General features: G+C 45.7%; 1 protein-coding gene across 3 annotated transcripts in view; it reads right to left on the minus strand.

Moving 5' to 3' along the window:
• B4GALNT3 (beta-1,4-N-acetyl-galactosaminyltransferase 3) overlaps window positions 1-21,918 on the minus strand; it is a 54,591-nt gene that overhangs the window by 12,678 nt on the left and 19,995 nt on the right. For all 3 annotated transcript variants that reach the window (XM_085520993.1, XM_015865674.3, XM_015865690.3), the window contains exons 2-10: window positions 10,594-10,697; window positions 9,860-9,937; window positions 4,545-4,640; window positions 3,971-4,061; window positions 3,068-3,168; window positions 2,655-2,722; window positions 2,030-2,108; window positions 1,506-1,572; window positions 546-689 (exon numbers count right to left, since the gene is read on the minus strand). In XM_085520993.1, coding sequence (XP_085377119.1) covers window positions 546-689; window positions 1,506-1,572; window positions 2,030-2,108; window positions 2,655-2,722; window positions 3,068-3,168; window positions 3,971-4,061; window positions 4,545-4,640; window positions 9,860-9,937; window positions 10,594-10,697 — 828 coding nt within the window. The remainder of the gene's footprint in view (window positions 1-545; window positions 690-1,505; window positions 1,573-2,029; window positions 2,109-2,654; window positions 2,723-3,067; window positions 3,169-3,970; window positions 4,062-4,544; window positions 4,641-9,859; window positions 9,938-10,593; window positions 10,698-21,918) is intronic.

A 21,918-nucleotide genomic window follows, 5' to 3' on the forward strand; every position in this document is an offset into this window, starting at 1 on the left:
CTTTTCAGGTAGCCGTAGAGAGCAATAAGTTTTCCTCCGAGACTCGTCCAGACTGAACAACACCAGTTCCCTCAGTCACCATAAGATCCATGCTCCAGACCCCTCACAGATCTGCTGCCTTTTTATGGTCATGCTCCAGGGCTTCAATGTCCTTATAGTGAAAGGCCCAAAACTGAACAGAGTACTTGAAATAAGGCCTCACCAATGCAAGTACAGAGAGGTGATCCTGCTGACTATACTACTTCTGATACATAAAGTGAAACATCTTTTACAGTTCATCTATTCATCTTGCTCTACAGCACTTGCACTAAAACATGCCTGGAGATACTGCATGAGTTCAATCCCAAGAAAGAGAAGATGGGTTTACTCTGTACTTTGTCTCATATCCTACAGTGACAGATGCTGCACACTGCCCCCGCTCCACTGTGGAATAAAGAGGGTGGCCTTTGATAACCACAGTGTAGGAGGACAGTCTTGCCTGGCTGTTTGCCTGCATGTGCTGGGACAAGCTGCAGCTTCCTTCTCAACTCCCTTGCATGTCTTACCTTTGTAAAGAGTGTCCCGGGGGTCAGGCTTCAGCATGTCAGCAGGGTGTGCCTTGCTGCCCATGCCATCAGCAGCCCGGCTCTTGTGGCTTGCCAGAGTCTGTGGGATGTGCCCAACCTCATCCATCTTTAACAGTGTCTCATCTAGAAAGCAGAGAAAGAAAGGGGGTGAAGATCTGACTGAATAGCTCGTCCTGGCCAAATGGCAAGTTTCAGAAAGTGCAACAGCAGGCTGTAATCCAATACAATCCAATACACTGTAAACAGATGTCTAGATTACATAATGGAGTCTCCCATAGGCAAAAGCGTTAGCACAGAGATGCTGAAAGGTACCAGCAATAGGTATAGAAAGGTGGAATGCTGGCAGTAGAAAGTGATACTGATGAAGGTAGATAAGAAAAGGCAGGACTAAGGAGCTCATCAACTGATAAAGGCACCACATGATGTGCTAAAAAGGGTTTGCAAAACAAGAGGACTAGGCTGACATGCTAGCTGCAAACTGGAAGCAACGTGAAGAGACTTGAGGGAAGCGTAGAAGAAAGCAGCAATGCTTCTAGACGTATTCAACAGTGTCCAGCATCCTGACAGAAATCTGCTGGAGATGCTCCAGGGGCCAGCACGTCTCCACCATTCCCACATTATGGGCTCTTCCATCCTTTCCTAGCTCTCTGTACAAGTAACTTTCATCCCATGATACTCTTGCATATCAATTTCCCTCACTCCTACAGACTCTCTATCATTTCTCTATCATCTAATCCTAATTCCAGTTCTCCTATATTTAATAATGAGTCACACGCCCTTGTTTAGAGGTCTCTCTCCTGACCTGTCTCCATTTCTTTCTTGTAATGATCTGCACACAAACTATTTGCCTGGATAAACTGTGATTTACAGCAAAACACTGATGAGAGTTTTTGGAATAATGGGGAGGTGCTCACAGAAACTTGTGGTGAATATACTTACTAGCATAAAGGGAGAGGTACTGTGAGTCAATGACTTTGAACTTGGCATCTGGGTCACTCAGTTTCCACTGGAACAGAGAAATGCATTAAAACAATGTTGTTATGCATTTAACCAAACCTGAACAAAAGGAACAGATACAAGGTGGCATTTTTTTCACTAGATGGACCCACAGCTTTCTTCTTCTCCTCACTACTACAGTCTAAGTAGCAGCAAAAGACTGGGAATAAACTAAAATTCCCTTGGATTCACTTAAAACAGGAAAGGACAAGGTGAAGCAACAAAGACCAGAAAGCAGTACTGTCCCGAGCAAAATGGTCCTAACATAGCCAGGGTTGTCCCAGATAGAAGTAGGAAGGACTCTGGAAGGGATTTGGTATGTTCACCTCATACAAAGAGGACAGGAGGCCTGGGAAGGGAGGGAAATAATTATAAACTTAATTCCCAAGATTCAAGAAACACATATATTGTAGTTAACGCATTCCATTTGCTTATAGTGTACAGCATGGCCATTTGCATAGACTCACTGCTACTTCCACGTGGTCCGTCCCTTTGTCGTCCTGTTTGTGCAGCACCTCAAAATAGTACCTGCTTGCAGCTGACAACCTGTGAAGAACAACATGTCTGTCAACAACAGCATTAAGGAATATTTCTTCTTAGTTTGTCAGCAGACAATGAGTGAAGAGCAACCATATCCACTAAAGAACCGAATTGTCAGGGCGAGTAGGACTGGGACTGCCAAGAAAACTCAGATGCTGGCAGCTAGATAGGTGGCTTCCCTGGTGTGTCCAGAGCACTTCAGACCCTTCTCAGATAATTCGGAACAAATCCCTCTCAGCCCTGTCTGCCAGGCTTTGGCTTCTGGGAAACCTGGGCAGTTTCAAGGCAGGAAGTTTGAAGTACAGCTCATAAAGAGGAGTCTGGATTTGCTGATGACTCTCCACCAGGGAAGAAAAAATCAGCAATGCATTTCTGCTGTAAGCCTGTAAAGCAACTGGCACAGATGCAGAAGTGTCACTTGAGCTTTGGCAGACCCCATAGTAGTTTCTATCTCTATACTGTTAAATTGTTCAGAACAAGTTTTATTTCTTTTCCCCTGTCACTTCCTGACCATGCACAGAAGTGACTGGGAGTGATTCTCTGCTCACTCACCTCACCACCTTTGACTGCTGGCTCCAAAATTTTCCAAACTCCCCCGGTGCTGTCCACTCCTTCCCTGTCTGAGAAGAAACAGAAGATGCTGCAGTTAAGATGAAATGTTTCCCTGGTTACAGTGCTGGAACAATGAAGAAAGAAATTTGAGCTGCTCCTCCTGGTAAGTTGTCTGTGTGACAGCCTCTGGACAGGTTTAAATTCCTTAACCACAAAACTGGGACTGCTAGCTGCAATGATGATATGTATCTGGCTTAAGGTATGTTGTGTCATATCTGTGGTGGTGGTGGTGCCTGTAGTTGGGAGGGAAAAGAATCTTGGCTAGGCCAGGGAAGCATGGATGACAGGAGGGTATCCATCCCCACAGAAACATCCCAGCTTTAATGGAAGAAGCTACGCAGATTGCACTGTACCTTGCCCACACTGGCCAGCAGCTGGAGACCAGAGGTCTTTTCATCTGAACTCAGCCAGAACTCAGCATTGTCATCTGCAGCAATGGCAAACTGAAACTCTCCTGTCAAGAGATGGCGGCAGTAAGTAGGGTTCTGGGGTGAGGGACTCGTGTACAGAATGGAGTCTGCTCCTCTAAAATGCTGTGTTTACCTTCTTTGCTGGCGATACCTGATTCATCCTTTGGATATTAACCATGCCCCTTTCAACCTCTCTGAATTCTCAAACTCTGCAGTGATTGAAAACCAAACATCACTTGCAGCTGGTTCCCTATTCTTCCTACAATGACTTCACCTGACACCTAATCTGGAAAGCTAAGAAGTCTGTGTCACGTCTCCCTGGTTTTTGCTCTCTAAGTAAACATTCTGTGTGAGAAATTGTGTTTGGATGAAGGAATGTTCATGTGGAGCAATGAAGGGAGACAGAGGTGTTTGAATCTGGCTGCTCCAGTCACAGTCACAGAGATAGCAGCTGAGGGCCAGAGGGCCAGGGATGGGTGCATGTTAGTAGGCTGCTCTGGGCAGAAGCACGTAGCTGGGTGATGCAGATGTCAGCTGGTGTCAAAAAGCATTCATTAACCTCGGGAGCAGCAGGAACACAAACAATGTCATATACAGTCCTATCTGTGTGAGGGGGGGTGGGGTTGCTCATGTCCACGTGCATGCCATGGGGCGATGCATCCATTACAGCATTGTTTTTTAACCAGCACTTCCAACTGTTATCCTCTGTGCTATTTCTTTCTACCCTACAACAGATGTGCTCTATCCATGCCAAGGACACAGCCAGCTGGACTGTCTACGTGAGGGACTGTGCACTCAGGATAAGAAGGGATGTGAGCACCCCCACAGCAGCCCCGGAGCCCTCACCATCAGTGAAAGGATGCAGGTAGCCAAATATCCGGAGACCATAGTTGGTCCATTTTGGGGACACGGCCAGTTTCTTCAGCACTGTTCTTGTCTGAAGTGGAAGACAAAAAATAGTAATAATAATAAAATTAGATGGATAGGAAAAAAGAGGGGAGGAGCAGTTTGGGGCAAAAATCTTGCAATGGGTGGGCAGAGGAAGTATGACATTTGTTTTGTAAGGATGTGGTATGGCATGCGATGGAAGCAATGGGAAAGGGCAGGAGAGCTGTGAGAAGAACGGGAGCAAGACTGCTCAGAAGGGAGAGCTGCATGGGGGATGTTGGAGGTGATGGGAATGGGATGTGACATTTGATGGGCACTTGGAGGGAGAGCACCAAACACAGGTGTGCCCAAGCTCTGGCAGGCCAGAAAGGGCAAAATGAGCTTCTTCCCTGAGGTTCACTGAACCCTTGTAAAAGCTTCCTGCTCTCTCAGGAGCAGGAAGAAAGAGGAGGTGATGGAAAGGGGTGGGGACAGGATGCAAAGGGAGCTAAGACAGGAACCGTGGGACAGACACTGTTGGGGTCTTACTCACGTGGGGATAGAGGGGAAAGTGAAGGTTTCTTCTGAGCTGCTCAATGGAGCTGCCACACCAGTCCTCAAACACATGCAGGTTGGCCTGGCCCTGGAACTGTGGGGCAGAAGAGAGGTATCATGAATTGCTGTGTGCTTCCCATGTTCCTCCCTGTATTCCAGCCTCAGCCATGGCCCCCAGCACTGGAGAGCTTGTGAGAGAGAAGGAAGATGCTACTGCAGCAGTGACATCTGACTAGCTGAACATTGGGACTGGGCCAGGTGTCACCTGAACAGCACCAGGGAGCTGTGATAATGCTCAGAAGAACTCAGCTAAATGGCCAGAAGTCACTCATTTTGCTCTATCACAAAAGTGTTAAATCAGAGCCTGGGACAAGGCCTGGGACATGCTGTGGTGTGGCACCAGCTAACAGTGAAACTCTAAGGGTAGGACCCTCTTCAAAAAGTTATTTTTCATTTCAGGGCTATTTTCCTGACCCACGGAAGTGAGGACACCTTAAGGAGGGGAGATGGCAGATCTCCTCAAACCTTGCCTGTGAGGTGGGGCTCAGGGAAGATGGTGAGGAAAGGCTTGTTCCTGGAGGAATAGACTTTCTTTTGTCATAACCATCCAGAAAAGAAGAGTTGGCTGCCTCCCAGACAGCCCAAGCTCTCTGCGTGCAACACTGCTGCTGGATGCTGAAGCCTTCCTCACAGAGTTGGCATCCAAAAGCAGAGAACAAATAAGCTGGACACTGTACAGGCAACCTTAGATGGGGAAACACTGGAGAAAGAAACAGGTTGCTTTGGGACTGGGGAGGTTTTCTACAGCTGTCTTGCCTATATAAGGAGCTACACAGCCCAGCTGAGGTTGGGTGAGCAGAGGCTGGAAATGTCTCAGCTGCACCCATATGTCTACAGATGGCAGCAGACTCCTAGTTTTGGTTGGGGAAGACTTGAGTCGGGCTGAAACAGCGTGGTGGAGGAGGGCTTAGACACCTTAAGCACTTCTGGCAGAGAAACCATTTAATGGAGTTATTTCTCCCAAGATAGCAGGTTGGGGTTTTGTTTTGTCATAAATCAGAGCTTGAAGGAAGGACGTGGAGCGGACTTGGCCTGGCACCAGCTTATGTAGTAATGCTCCTTGTAAGCTGTGGGCTTTAGTCATGGACGTGACAATCATCTCTGCCTGCCAGGCAAAACACATTCACAACTGCTGCTGTTCTTGAGTGGTCTCTTGTCAGCCCACTCTCCCTGAACTGTCAGGGTTTGCCTGATGTCTGGATGCTCAAAAGGAATGCAACGAGATAAAGCAGACACAGTTCCCCAGGAGGAATTACAGAGGGCCCAGGGCTATGGCTGCGGCCAAGAGAAACCTGGGGCTCCACAAGGAGCTACACCACAAATCAGTCAGTGCACGTGTGACAAACACTGAGTTGGAACCTCATGGCTGGGCAGTCCCATGCACCCAGCTCACATCCAAGGGTCTTAAACTTCTTTCCCAGCCAAATCAAACAAAGGCAATTACTTTTCTTGTGGATCATGAACTGAGGTGAAGAAGACAGGCCAACAGCTCGTCAGGAACCAAGTCTTCTGGCAGTCTGACCCTTGCTGTCCAGAAGTGACGCTGTTTTCCTTCTGAGAGAACCATGTGTACGCTTCAGACAGCAGCCTCAGATCTCAATCACACGTGGCACAACACTCCCACACTGTGGGCAGGCCGTGGTTGCACTCCTTCCTGGCAAAGGCAGACCCCAGGAGGTGCTCCCAATGCTCAGAACTACAAGAGAGCCAAGTTGCCTTTGGCAGGGGGCAGCCCAAACACCAAAGCAGATCTGTATTAGGGAACTCCCCAGAGAGTGGCCAGACTTGTTATTTGCAGAGGAAAATTGAACCAATGCTTTGCTGCAGACTTCTGGCAGCATTAGGCAGTGGGCAACCTACTTAAAATGAAGGCAGCCTTTACTGAGCTCAGTGCTCTGCCAGCAGTCAAGGGATGGGCCCTCAGACTTCTATGCCAGCATCCCCAACTTCCAAAGTCTCTACAAAGCCACCAGAGATGAGATTTTGGCAGCAGATAACACAGTCACTTTGCCTTCCTGTTCTCACAGCAATCAGAAATAATTAACTGGTAAATAACACGCATTTCTTGCATGTAGCTTCAGAGCCTTTTCTGAGGCAACAGATTTTCTCCTTTGCTACAGCAGCCTACTTTACTTTCTGCTTCCTCTGAAGGGAAAAAGAAGAATGTTATTGACAGATATGTGTTGGCTGCCCAAAGCAGCTCTGGGAGTGAAAACTGAGCTAGGCTTTAATTTTAGGCCCCCAGGAGTCATTGGAGCAGCAGCTGTTTTGAAACCCTATCACTTCTGCCCCTCCAGCTCAACTCATGGCTGTCCATTGAAGCAGCTGAGAAATTCTTCTGCTTGCTTTTTGGGTATCCTCTGGAACAGGGAGAAAATAATCTGCCTGGAGCTTTTGTTCCAGATTGCAGCAATAAATGGCACCATCATTTGCAATTCATGCACAGTGCTCCTAAGAAACACTGATGGACTTTTTAAGTTTGTCTTCCCAGCTTGGATCTACCTGGCCCTGGTTTTCAAGAGGTCTGAAAAGCCAGGACCTAGTAAGTAACAAGTTAAGTTTTCCTTCTCCTTTTAAGAACATCTGCTTAGGATATTTTGGATAGATTGACTTGGCCAGAACCAGGAATAGAGGCCAAGAGTCTGGGCCATAAACAGGAGCTGGTATTATGTGGTCTGTGCTACATAACACCACCACAGAAACTCTTTCTGACCCTTGGGTTCCTCCTTCCCGGTCTCACCTCCCAGGTGCTCATCTCCTTCCCAATGACACAGTGGCACTTCAAGAACTCAACCATGATCCACATGAGCCATATGTCATGCACCGAAGGCACTGTCATCACAGTGTGTGTGCATCATGGCCATGTCCCCGAGAGCTGATGCCCTCTGGAGCACGGTGTTGTGGTCACACAGCAAACGTTGTTGCAGAAGGGAAGGGACAGCTGAACTGTACTAACTAGGGATTTGAGAGCTGGGGCTGACAAAGCAGCTTTGTGATGCTGGGCTGCTGTTCCAGCTGCTGAGCCCTCCTGCTGGACAAACAGCAGTTTGGAGCTCTGGGGTTGTATTAAGAGACATCAGTATTTCCATTTTCTTCTAGTAGGAATTTTGGATTACCAGCCTTTCCTCAGAAAACATACACAGATCTAGCTGTAGATGTCCCTGTTCAATGCAGGGAAGTTGGACTAAATTACCTTTAAGGGTCCCTTCTAACTCAAACGATTCTGACTCTACAATTCTATGATACTATGATCTCTCTTCCTACCCTGAACACCATAATTTCAAGACCACCCAGCGGGGTGGCCCCACACACCAAGAGGTTCCTCTGCAGCCAGGAACCCCAGGGAAGAAGGGAGAAGCTGCAGCACAGGCACAATCAGCTGCACTGGAGCAGGATGGAGAAGAGAGGTCTTTCCTAATTTAACTCTGGCCAGCCTTGGCATATGAGAAGTGTGCAATTCTGGAAATGTGCAGCACCGGGGATGATGTGGCACAGAGAGGTTGAGTCTGAGCCAGGGAAGAAAGGCAACATTGTGCTGCAGACTGAAACTCCCAGAGCTGAGTTCATAAGCCTCTTCTGTCTCCACAGAGCTGCTTCAGTCCCTCATCTTGTCCGGGCCGGTTCTCTGGGCAGGGGACATTCAGCAGCCAGCAGCTGGACTTGCTGCAAGCTCTGATGCACTGACATCTGTGGGGATACCTCAAGATGAGTCAGCAAGAGATCCTCTGAATTCTGCTTTCCCCTGCATGCAAATATAACATTTTTAGAGATTTCCCACATTGTGCGCTTTCCCGCTACAGTATCCAAAGCTGAAGATTCAAACCACTTGTTTCATCTCCTGATACTGAAAGACGAAAACTGAGACCTGTTGTTTGGCCATGCTGGCTGCAGCACACCCTGCACGCCTGTTAATTATTCATGTTTGTCAGGAATATACCTCTGTTCAAATGAAGCCCAGCTCCGTGACCTGTGGGAGGCGAACCACCTGCTCTCGCCCTAGGAATCGTGCTTCAATTAAGTGCTTAGAGATGCTGCCAGGAGGACACAATGGGATCATAGACCTCAGGTAATTAATTCGGGCAAAGTTACAGGAAAACCTAATCTCCAGGCCAGGAGAAATTTCAGCTGGTGATTACACAGGCAACAGGTATTTCCAAACAGAGCTGTGCCTGCAGATCCCCCTCCATCCCATGCAGATGGCATTGGTGAATCCAGGGTGGGAGTGTGGCAAGATCAACCAAACTCACTCCCCTGCCTGTATGTCCTGGACTCAAAAGCCTTCTTGCAGCAGAGACGCAAAGGTACACTGTTGGTACTTAGTCAATCCGTTGTCCACCAGGACACCTAGGTCCTTCTCCTCAGAGCTCTATTCCAGCAGGTCATCCCTGAATCTTACTGATGCATGCGTGCTTCTGACCCTGTAATACACTTCTGAAAAATCACTGAGGGGTGGAAATCAGAGACAACAGACAAAGCCTCCAAGAAACTGTGGGAATGCCATGAGATGGTGAAGTGGCAAACGCACAGTATCAACCCTGTGCACAGCAACCTTGGTCCTGATGGGACCCAACATGCCATCATTCATCTGGGAAGCAGCCCCTTCTAATTGGTACTGGTCTCTAATCATCTCCAGGAATTTAGTGAGCTGGCTCTATTAGTCAAATGCCCCCTGGCTGGTGTCCCTCTGATTATCAGTAGGCTGCATTGCTCCCTTATCTGAAGAGGAATGATGAGATAAAGGGACGGGAAGGAAAGAACAAATGAGGCATGCAGAAAACAAAGAGAACATTTACCCCAGCCTTCACGGGTCACCAAAGAAGGCCTCCGTTCATCAGAAGTTTCAGTGAAGTGGAGAGACCTCTATGTACAATGTGCAGGGATTGGGTAACAAGCAAATGCCAGAGCATGAGCATAGCATGACACCACTGCGTGCCACAGTCAAGTATTTACTTGCTGAATACTTGGCCCTGAATAAACCTCACCTTTCGAGGACAGCAAGCTGCTTTCTCTCAGGGAATTATGGAAGGTGTATGGTGCCTCAGTGGCTGGGGAAGACGCCAGATTATCAGCAATCTGGACACTCCTGCCTTTCCAGATGATTACTTATGTCTGTAAGTATCATTAAATCAGGAGGGGATGATAGCGAAAAAAACAAATGCATTTCCAAGCAAAGGGTCCCTTCCTATTCCTTTCCAATCTCAAGGGTCTCTACCTACAGTTCCCTCATGCAAAACGTTGGAGAAAGGCACCAACCTCTGGCATCCATGGGACAGCGTTGTTCATAGCTGCATTATTCGATTTATTCCTCCCACTTCTTTGATGTTCTTGGTTCTGAAATACAAGTAGAAGAAAACCAAAGTGACCTGATATATAGCCAGGCTTTGACACCTCCACAAGAAGGTTCAAGTTTTGTTGCAAGAATATGTGACAAAAAGATCAACTTTCCATAACATCTCCCAATGGGAGGCTGGCCATTGGAGGCACAATGGGGCTGAAAATGCTCCTTGGTTTTCTCAACAGCAGATTTTCATAGTGAGCCGTTGAGGGGAAAGGGTACCAGCGCTTTATAACAGCTGCTAGCACAGAGCTAAAACTTAGATCCTTATCCCTTTGGTATTTTTGCCCATTCTTGTTTCAAAAGGTCCAAGCAACGGCACTTCCTCCAGGCAAGAGAAACAAGCTGTACTTCACTGGAGCACTACAACCTCTCTTGTGACCTTTCATTTCTGCTTCCATCTCATTCAGTACTCCCTTCCTGTGCCGCATACCCAGCCTTCTTCACACCAACGCCACAACTGAGTACATCTAAAATAACTCAACTGACTACAGTGGAGTCATTGTATGCTAGAACTGCTGTGAGTCAGCTCAGATTTTGCTCTTTGGCATGCACTCTTTTCTGCATGAAGAGAGAGCTGCCTCTTGGTACCAACATCCGAACGGAAAATTTGCCCTCAGAAATATTTAGAAGCTATTCAAAATGTCCTCACCTGATGTCCCACCTTCTGGGAAGAGTAAAACGGGAGGCTTAGGTCCCCACCTGGGACATTTGGGTCTGCCAGAACCTTAGCCAGTTCCCTCCAGCTTTCATATCCTGCACAGAGGGAACAGAAAGAGATGTCAGAGTACAGGCTAAAAAAAGAAGATGCAGCATTTACCAGAATAAACTTGTCCCTTGCAGGTCTGAGAGACCTCCAATTCTCTGGAACAGTCCAGCAGAGAACAGGAGTTGTTTATGTGATTTGGAGCTGGCAGACTGACACAAGGAGAGAAAGAGAAATTGACCTTTCTTACTCCATAAGTCTTTCTTCACTCTTAATAATTTGTTACACTAAAGATTTGTCATCGTTCTAAAATGCATTTTGGAGATTTCATTAATTGTCATAGGACTGAGAACTTCTTTGTAGATCCTTCAGATAATCCCATTAGTAAAGCTAAAGACTTTTTAAACCAGCAACCCCAAAGAAAATAGCATATGATGATAAACAGATTCCTAATTAGTTTAATCATCAAAAGAATATTATTCTGATTATGCTCCTATTTGTGCAATAAAAGCTTTTCCTGTGTGCAATACCAAACAACTGCAAAGACCACACCTGATGGGACATTTGATTGCAGTGCATAAGGAACTAACAATGACACAGTTAAGGATGTCCCTGTTTAAATGAAGCCAGCTTCCAGGTTCAGATCAGCTGTATTTGACTCCTCCCCGCACAATCAACTTGAGACAGGATCTGGTTTAGGTATCAGGTGAAGTAGCAAGTCTGAATAGAGATGAAAGATTTGTGTCCTCTGTGCTGCTCCAGCAACAGCAGAAGCAGAAACGTGGTCTGAAGGAGCAGCACATCCCACTGCTGACGAACCACTGCAGTTTCAGCATTGGCATACCCATCTGCACTGTGCCCACCCAACCAGTATGGAAGATGTGTTGTGGCTTCAATAGGAGCATGCCGTATCAGTTTGCTTTGGAGGAGGCGTTTATAAGTGAAATGGTTGAGATCAACTCTGTCGAGACCAGGGCAAACACAAAACAATTTCAGGACCTGGAAGTCACAAATAACCCCTTGACAGATTTTGTTTCCAACTGTGCTAAGCTTCTGGCCTGTTACTGAATCTACAAACAAGTAAAATCCTTGCAACTTGCTCCCAAATCAGTGTGCTGCTTCCAAATCTGTGTCTGGCAGATGTAATTAGAAAGCATGGATACTGATCCTGCCTCCTGTTGTGTAGGGAAAAAATGGAACAATTACTGAAAAGCAAACACAACAGTTGTGGAAAATGTGAAAGTAAGCTGTCAGAGATGTAATGTAGAGGTAAGGCTTGCAAATAACTTGGGTGTCCTGCTCACTCAACACAAGTATTGACATAGGTGTGTGGTTTTGATTCAGATCCTGTTAGATGCTGTTCAGCCATAGATGTCTGATCTAGGTCTTACCATCACCACCTTCTGGTCTGAAGATATGGTTTTTTGATCTTCTGCGTAAGGTTTTTCAGTCAGACATTCTGGGTGAGTAATCTACTGAGTGCAGTTAAACAAATGTCATACTTCAGAGGTTGACTGACATGGGAAAGAGGAAGAATTCTCTGTGCCCTGTCAAAAAATGACATGAGAGCTTCTATCTCATTCAGACTGATGAGGCAGAAACCACTGTTTCAGAATGCCCTGCAGTTGAATATAAGGTCCACTTGCAATGGGACTGAAACAGTCTTTGCAGTTGACGTGAAATTCAGTGCTTACTGCTTTGAAGGTTCATTTCTACTGGGAGAGAGAAGCACATTATTCTTCAGGAGAGAGAGCTTTCTGGAAGCAGGACACTGGCCAACACCGCCTGACTTTTGGGCTGGTCCATGGCAGTCACTCCCGGCCTTGTCTGTGCTCAAGCACCTATGCACAACTGGCATGGAGCCCACCTCAGAGCAAGCACAGAAGCCTGGCTGGATACAAGTGCCAACAGTTGACATTTCTCTGACCCTTGGAAAAGAGAAGAGAGGGAGGCAATTCTGTGCTGTACAAATATTTACCTAACACTTATATCAGCCAAACAGGGAAGAGAAAAGCAGCTAGAAATTAACTTGGAGGTAGTGATTTCCTTGCTGAGTAATTTGTACTCGGTCAGACTAATTTACTGATATGGTAGGAAATTAATTTCAGAAAATAATAAGCTGAACACTCCCTTTAGAGAAATTTCCCAGTGCTGTAGTTCTTTGAAAGATCATCTTTTCCCTGGGGACTGTCATGAGGCATCCTTGGAGAAGAACCCAGCTCCTTCAGTATCCTTCAACCAGAAGACCTGCTGATGACAACTGTTGCTTGAAGGCACTGAGACAGCCTTCTCCCCAGCACAAGGTTCAAGACATTGCCTTGCTGGTATCTTCCTGAGAACCAGAAAGCAGAGTGTTTTACAACAGAGTTATTTAATGTAGGAGTAAAGAGGCACTGGAACAGGTTGCCCACAGAGGTGATGGATGCCCCATCCCTGGAGACACTCAAGGTCAGGCTGGATGGGGCTCTGAGCAACCTGATCTACCTGTGGGTGTCCTTACTTATTGCAGGGGAGTTGGACTAGATGGCTTTTAAGTGTCTCTACCAACTCAAATGATTCTATGATTCTATGTCTGGAAGAAAGCAGTAGTCAGGATTTTACCTCAGCAAAACACTCAGGTATTATTAGGCGGGAATGCCAGGACTATTAGCTTAGTTTTGCTCCAGTACCTCTACAAAACTGGTTCTGGGTAAGATGGGAAAAGGGGAAAAAAAAACCATCAAGGCAAGAATGAGAAGCTTAGGAAGAGCTTTTCCAGAAGCCAGGTAGATAGCGGAAGAGATTGGGCTGGGCTCAGCAGTGGTTACTCTGTCAGACAGATGCAACAGCCAGATCCTGCTTTCCTCTGTTCTGGGCATGTTCTTGCTTAGGCTAAAGTCAGCAAAGCAATCTGCAGGAACAGCAAAAGGTGATGGGGAGATGTCCCACAACAGCAATGATTCCCCATAACAATGCACTTGAAGCCCGTCCCAAAAGAGGAGAACAATTAGAAATTTAAAAAAGCAGAAACTCAGCCAGAGATAATAGAACCCTAGGAACTACCAGCCTCGGGCAGGAGTATGGCCAGGGATACTCTGTTCAGAGATTAGATCTATCCAGCTGCAGCCATGCCCTCAGCCCCATTCAGTTCCAATCAGTCCCTGATTGTATCTGAAAGCCGTGCAAGGGGGAAGTCCCTGACCCTCTCCGGTGATCAGCTTTCCCTCTGAAGGATAAGATTTGATCACTCTACTGTTGTTACTAATGGTTACATTGCTGCAAATGCTTTTAATGTCCAGATGCTCTTATGCCAGGCTAAATGATTTCACTTGGCAGCCCCAAGAAGCAGCAGGTCTATGGGCTGGTTTGCTTTGAAGCATTTTCCTTCTCCACTGTGACCATCTTCCTCCTCTGCTGCTGTAGGGACAGGACAAGAAGGAACTGGCAGGCATGAAGCAGGTTTTGTTCTTCATTACTCTCACTGTTCAGTGAACCCACACAAAGCATGAGGTTTTAACCCTCTCTTGTTTGAACTTATTTATCCTTTCTCCTCCTGTCTGGATTTTTCTTGCTTGCTCTCATCCCAATAGATATAATTATTAGAGATCTTTCCTGGTGTCATTTCTGGATGAAAAGACAGGTGAGACCCATATCCAATCCTCCTGGCATACTGCACGCTTGTGTGATACCCCAACACCAAGGGTACAAAGCATAAAGATGAGGTGCAAAATGGCTTCCTAAAAATGGAGATGTTGGGCAAGGATAAAGTTAAAAAATAAAACAATGACTTTTGGCCACAAGGGTAAGTGAAGATCAGGTCGGGGAAACTACTAAAATAAAAACTACGACTCAAATGTAGAGCCAGGAAGAAAGATTCTCTCTGATTACTTATTTAAGTCAGCCTAAGTCATAGGCAATGAATTCGTTGCCCTCAGATTATGATCAGAACAGCACTCCTGGAGTTAAAGGGATTCAAGAAGTTAAGAAACCAGTACTTACAGAGGGAGCTGGGTAAAACTTCCCATTTCTGGTTAGCACAGCATTCTGCAAATATAACCACTGACTTTCAGGTATAAATCACAAGTTAGAAACAGCTTGTGCAGACAGGAATTACTCCTTTGTTCCTCACTGCTCTGTGGAGGTGCGTGGTTTTACTGTCCATGAGTTTGCAAATTCTGGCAACAGGATGCAGAATATAATGAGTACAGAAGGGCTGACTGAGGAAAAGGCAGAGTGCTGCCCGCAGAAACAAAAGAGGAAATGAGCAGCTGGAATAACTCAGGGCACTCCTGCAGCCTCACCTTCAGCCTCACCTGCCAGGGTGCTGCTGTTGCCCTCTAGGTATAGGAAGAGTATTTCCTACAGTAAGGAAGAACTGATTAGCAGCGGCTGGGTCTGGAGGGCAAGGTGTGCAAGGAGCGGCTGAAGGCATTGGGTTTGCTCAGCCCAGAGCAGAGGAGCTGAGGGGAGGCCTGATGGCGGCTGCAGCTCCTCACAGGGAGAGGAGGGCAGCGCTGAGCTCTGCTCTGTGTGACAGCGACAGGGCCCTGCCCATCCTCACCTCTCTGATCAGGCAATGAATCTCTCCTCACTTTCCTCTCTTCTGCCTCTGCAAAACTGCGCTGAGGAGTCATGAAGGATTAGATCTAGGCAGAGAGACGGAGGATACTTTGAACTTCAAGGAAAGGAGGTGAAATGCACCTGAATGAGGCCTGAGAAGAACAGCATCTATTGCTGATGTTAAGAACATACAATAGACTGTTTTTGCCACTGCTAATCTCTACAGCAAGGGGTGAAGCCCTTTCTATTCAGCTTCTTTGTAGCAGTAATCTATGGGTCATCTTAACCACACAAAACACATGTACAGACTTCCAGATGATAAAAATTTGTTATCAACATTATGCCCGTAATAGCGATGCAGATAAAACCATAAACTGCTGGCAAGCTCCAGGTGCATGGCAGCTGGTCCTGCTGCACCCCGAGATGCCTGCTGCATAGCCTGACTTGCTATCAACCTCCTTGTCAGACTGTGCTGTCAAAAGCCTACAGACTTTTTACACTGTTCATGCACCACAATTGATTTCTCAAAGCAGCTGCAGCCTGTGTTAAAAAGAGCGGCTCCCAGGCATATCGAGATTAAGGGTGTTTGTGTAATTCACATCACAGCATTGCACTTCCTGAGACGGGCTTTTGCCATGCATTGTTTTTAAAATGTGGGATTTGCTTCAAAACCAGTTGGTTACTGATGGAGATCAAGATGTTTGCCTTGCTTGAGCTACAGTAGTTTGGCAGCGCTTGTGAAAACGAGCAGGTTCACTGACGGGCATAAAATCAGGCAATTTCATATACATCTAAGGTTTTATCCTTGTTCCTGCTCTTAAGATCAAACTAATTTTACACTTTGTGGACTCCGTTTTGGAACAAGAATACCTTTAATCCTGGAACATCTACATGGATTTCTACCAACTTGCTCCCAGTGACCACAACCTCAACTGCTGACTCACACTCTGCTGCTCTGCATACAGTCTGCCTTCTTTTACAAAAACAACAATTTAAAACATCCCTCTCTGGCCTTCAGGGGGACTGGCATGAAAAGCAGATGTTCCACCTGGTTATGATCAGTGCAAGTGCAAATCCTGGCACTCCCCTCTTCATCGGCAGGCTCCAGTGAAGCCATGCCTGTAGAGACTAGAGACACGAGAGGCAACAAAGGCTGGTTCTACTGTGGTAACAAGCTAATTAAAGCTAGCGTTTGCCTCCATATATTAGCAACTCAGTGAGGCAAATCATATTCATTGCACTTGAAGACAGAACTGGGAGGCTTTCTGCCCACTTTTATTCACATGTTCAGCACTGTCATTTGCAGCAGTAAAGACTCCTTGCAAAAAGAAGCACGTTTCTGAGCGCTTTCAGCCATCAGTGGATTTGCTGTTTTGATATTCCAAGTGTCTGAATATATGCAATGAAGAAGAAGCAACATGCATATGAGGTTTCCCTCCTCTGAGCATGGGGAGGTACTTGAAAAAATAAAGAAAACGGCAAGCCTACACTTAGCCATTTTTGCCATCTGTTTTTCTTTTCACAACAAGGCTGTGCCCAGGAAAGTTCAACAAAGTACTTCCTGCAGCTTTCAGAAAGCTTTAAGTACATTTCCTTGCTGATCCAAACACCACCGCGCCTTAAGACCTCTCAAAGAACTTTCCAAGGTTTTTTTTTAATACAAGATCTGCCTAGAATGCAAAGCTGGAAGTCAATAGTGCGGGAATCCTTTAAGTCAACCTTAATTTCTTTAGAGTATGTAGCTAACCCATTACTTTTTCTGTCCTGGCTGAGGACTTTCCTAGTGACTCAACAGATTGTTGTTTCCATGTAGATGCAGCATTCCCAAAATATCCTCTTGCAGCTTGATTTCCAGTCAAGATCTGTGAAACTTCGTGCTCTAGAAAACGTTGTGCACTACTTCCATGAGATTATATACATATTTATTTCACCGTTGCCATTTATATTTGTCATTTTGCTCAAAATTGCTGTAGCCATTTTCTTCCTGATCCACCTCGAAGACAGTTATTCAGTTCTACTCAAGTGTTTTGCTTCTGTGATCTCTGTAGGCACTGCCACAAAACTATTGCCCTACACAACCCAGTTCAGAAGTGATTGGAGGCAATCACCTCTGAGGCAAGGGATGAGAGTAAAAGAAAAGAGAACTAAAGATAAGGAACAGGCTGGACAAACAACGACCAGGAATGTTGCAGGTAGGGCTGATCTGATAAGGAAGTGAGCTAAAGTGGCCCTCCTGGAGGCCATTCCAGAAATTCTTAAATCATAATTTGCTTACTTCTATTTGCCTACTCTATAGCGGGTCTCTGAATGAATGACAGTGCTCTGCATGGGACACCCTGCCCTGATATCAAAGTTCTGATGACAGAGCAACCTCCCAGTGTGGGAGAATACAACATTTATGGGGCAGCTATGCTAAGTAGGGAATGAAAGCAGGTACACTGATGAACATCATACCCATAGAAATAAGGCCGTATCTTCAAACTAGACACTATTTCATATGAGGGAAAGGGAGAGAACCGTACCTCTAGTTTATGGGAGTGGGAGGAGCCTGTAACAATAAAGGGACCCAGGAACACAGCAAACACGAAGGACAAAACATTTCTCACAAGACTGTTTTGAAATGCCTGTTATGGCCATTACTGCACTGATAGTAGGCCTCCAGGCCTCAGGGATACTCCAGGCCCCACACAGCCACCCAGAGCTCAGCTCCCAGTGCTGAAACCATAGAAGAATAGAAAGCATCCCATCAGGCAAAATGGGAACAGTTCTCCAGAAAAAGCAAGAATACAGTTAGAAGATAAGGAAACATAGCAAAGAGCAAGATTTTTTTTCTGCAATAATGCCTAATTTCATTCTCATTCTAATAGGGAACAAGTCATCTAAATAAAGAGGAACTGATAGAGCAGAGGTTGAGGTAAGTTTTGGTATTGACTTGTAAGTACACTGAATTAGAGACTATTTGATGCTTGAAGTTTGAGTCAGCTGAAGTCCTTCTGTTAACAGGTTTTAGATGAGGCTCTAGAACTACTCCAAAAATCCCTGGAACGTGGATACAATCCCTTTGGGTAAGCTTACTTCCTTGATTCTGACCCAAACCTCAAAACCCCAGCTCCTGGTTTAGGTTTACATATGGTCAAGTGTCGATTAAAACAGCAGTAAAAAAGCAACTGGAATTTTGGGATAATCGTCAGGAATGTCTGAAATTTCTCTTCAATGCTGACAAAACCGAATCCAAGCCCAAAGCTTCATTTGGCTATAAATGCCAGGCTCCATCTCTTTGTGAAAGATTCGTTGCTTCTGTGCCCCTAAACCCACCACTACCACCCCTATGTAGCAGAAGAGCCACCTGTAACACTGTCCTTTCCCTCTGAATCACCACATACTGACTGCTGGCCAAGGGCAGCCAAGCACTCAAGATGGACTAATGATTTGACGTATTATGGTGAATCCTGTATAGCTCTTGTGCAGAAAGCACACTGCTAGCCCTCCCTGAAGGCACAGACACTTATTTCTCCACTAGCTTTATTTACACAACAGGGGTTGCTATGGGGAGGAATCACAGTTGTGTACAGTCTCTTGAAAGAGCTCCTACTCAGCAACAGAAGAAATCTGAAAAAGAGTCTCTGAAATACCATTCCTTCTCTTCCTATTCTAAATCCCACATCAAGTCCTGCTCCTAGTGTCGAACCAGCCTGTGCCACACACTTCACGAAAACCACAAGGAAAGTGGGGGCTGGGAGGAACAAACCCATGGACATGCAAAGACTGAGACCAGGCTGAAGTTTGCAAAGCACGGGCTGCAGAGGCCCAGTCAAATGCTACCGGGGGGCCTGCTCCCCATAAGGCACCCCAAGCATTCCTTAGGTCTTCTAGGGCTGTTCCGATACCCAGAGGGGATGGCTGGGTTAGGCACCTCGGAGCGAGCTGCCCTCGTTACAGAGCTATCCTATTTCAGTGGAATGTTTAACCAGGCTACAGCTTCTACCAGAGTAATAAAACTGCCCTGCCAACTCTTAAGGTGGCTTGCAAGGACTGAGTGCAAAATTACTGCTTTCTTTCAGATGCGCTGGAAATTTCCAAAAGGCAAGGAAGAGGGGTTTCTGCTGCCCAGCACTAGTCCAGCAAATGCCTCATGAACCTAAGGACAAATGAAGCTGTAATGACTGTCCATTCTGCCTCTTATGCAACTTAGTGCAGGAAATACACCCAGTAATTCCTGCATTAGTTCCAGAATGAATATCCAATGTAAATATGGTCTGACGTTGGTTATTTACATCCTGACCTGAGTTTAATCCAAACTCTGTCCTCAGTCTCTTCATTAAGCTTTACTGACCTTTTCCACAGGCTCTTGGTGTGATTCCTACTGAGCTCCTCTGACTCTGGCTGATCCCGTTCCAGGATGGTATGAATGTACCACCTTATACAACTTAACTGCATATATCAAAATCCCCATTTCTAATGTGTTCTGCCAAAACCGAAGATGAGTGAAAGCAGCTGGCCTCTTTACTGCACTTAGCAAAAGGACTGGTCGTTAATCATTTGTCCTTTGTGCCTCTGACCACACTAACTCACAAAGCTCCAGGTTATGCATTGCTGGGAGAGCATCAGACCTCAGCTGTCGCACCTTGAAACACTGAAGTTTGATTTATATGTTAAGTATTGTTTTATGGGAAAAGTTCCTAATGCTGTCTCCAGGGATGGTGATGAGGACTGCATGTGCCTTTGACTTTCCAGTCTCCACAAATAGCCCAGGGCAGTTCATTCCTGACTCTTCTATGCTATTACAAGAACACAGAGCTTCTGAGGGTGGAAGGCTCATTTGGAAGACATCTAGACCAATACTCTGCTCAGAGCAGTGTCAACATGTTACTAAGGGCCATGTCCAGTCAGGTTTTGAATACCTTCAAGTACAGAGACTCCAAAACTACTTTGAGCAACCTGCTTCAGTGCCTGACCACCCTTAGTAGGAGACTTCTAGAGGGATGGTTTGTAACCATCACCTTTTTTCCTTCACCTAGATGCCGGTAAGAACAGTCTGTCTCCTTATTCCTTAGCTTCTTCTATCAGGTAGGTCCCTCTGGACCCATGGGCATGACATTCCTCAAGGCCAGTTTTACAAGACTCACGTTTTCCCTTGTCTTACTTTTGCTGCTGATGTACCTGTAGAAGTTCTTCTTGTTTCCTTTCACGTCTCCCTCCAGGAGATGGCTTTTGGCTTTCCCGGATCCATCCCTACACAGTGAGAAAGCATCTCTAGATTTTTTCCTAGCTGACCAGACCCTGCTGTAACCTCCTGTATATTTTCTCTTTATGTTTGAGCTTATTCAGGAGTATCCTGTCCACTCACGTAGGCCTTCTACCACCATTGCTTGACTTCCTGCATGTTGGGATTGACTCTTTTTGATCTTGCAAGAGGAGATCTATGAACAACCAAGCAGTTTTCCTGGATGCCCTGGGATGTCTCCCATGGGAATCTCTGAGGCAGGTCCCTGCACATGGCAGTCTGCTCACCAGCAATTTAAGGCTGTGATCCTGCTCTTTGCCCAGTTCCAAGTTAGCTCTGACCTGTTCACCACATGAGGCAAAAAGCACCTGTTTAAAATTGCAAAAGGAATTTTAAACCAGCAAGTCATCTTAACTCAATAACTCCAAACTCCAAAAGTTTACAACTTAAATGCTTTTGAAAATTCTGTCTGTAAATACCTTTAAAGCAGAAACCCCAATGGAAACTGCTGGGACTTGAGCCAAGCCACACATGTGCTTTTTTTAAAGCCTGTCCTAAAATGGCAATATAATTAACTACTTTAGAGTTTCCAAGATCTCTGTGAACCTTCCTCTCCTTTCTGTGCTCTCAGATACTCCACCCCCCCCATGGGAAATCCACCAATCCATTGCAAGTTTCAAATCTGTGATGGAGAGGCTTTGTGATACTGAAAAATGAGAACAGAGGGACAAAAGAGAATAGATCAAATGATACAAGGAATAATGAAAGGTCTTGTAAGCTAAGTTTATTACTTATGTTTATTGCTATATTCATGAGATACTGATTTTTCATTTAAGTAAAGCAACCACAGAATAACATTGAGGTTAGCGCATCAGCATTTCATAGGATTTAGGAAACTTGGAGCAGAACGTAAATCCTGTTTGCTACAGGATATTAAGACTTTGTCTATTCTATTTTGCAATACACACAATTGCTACTGTTAGACATACTGTTCTACTTGGATGATTGATGCAAAAATGATGCAATTAGATTCTAAGCAGCCTGTTGTCTGGGAGCTAATCCATCTACCAATCCTTGCATCCAAAACCTCCCCATGGTGATGCAATATGCTAGCATGTAAACTGGCAAACTAATATAAAATCAATCACTCCTGTCAGGTTCATTTCTTTATTGCTACTGTGGATCTCAGCAACATGATTGTCACAAAACCAAAAGAGATGCACACCATGCTCCAGATCCTTGGAAAAATATACTTGCCAAAGCACTCAGCTGCTGTAAGAGACCCTTGTGGAAGGATGCCCTTCTTGCATTTATCTATTTTGGTCCATTTCATGTGAAAGAAGAGTTTAACCAGTATCTTTATCCCTGTTACAGACTGTTAAAGAACAGTTACAATAAATACATAGAGCATGCATCATTTTCCACTGAACTTTACAGAAATGGTTAGGATGCTTCTAAATTTGAGTCCCATACCTAAGCCTAGAAACTCTCGCACGTCTTCTTCATAA

The sequence above is a fragment of the Coturnix japonica genome, chromosome 1 (assembly GCF_054131305.1).
Source record: "Coturnix japonica strain WE chromosome 1, WE-NBRP24, whole genome shotgun sequence".
In the NCBI taxonomy this organism is placed as follows: domain Eukaryota; kingdom Metazoa; phylum Chordata; class Aves; order Galliformes; family Phasianidae; genus Coturnix; species Coturnix japonica.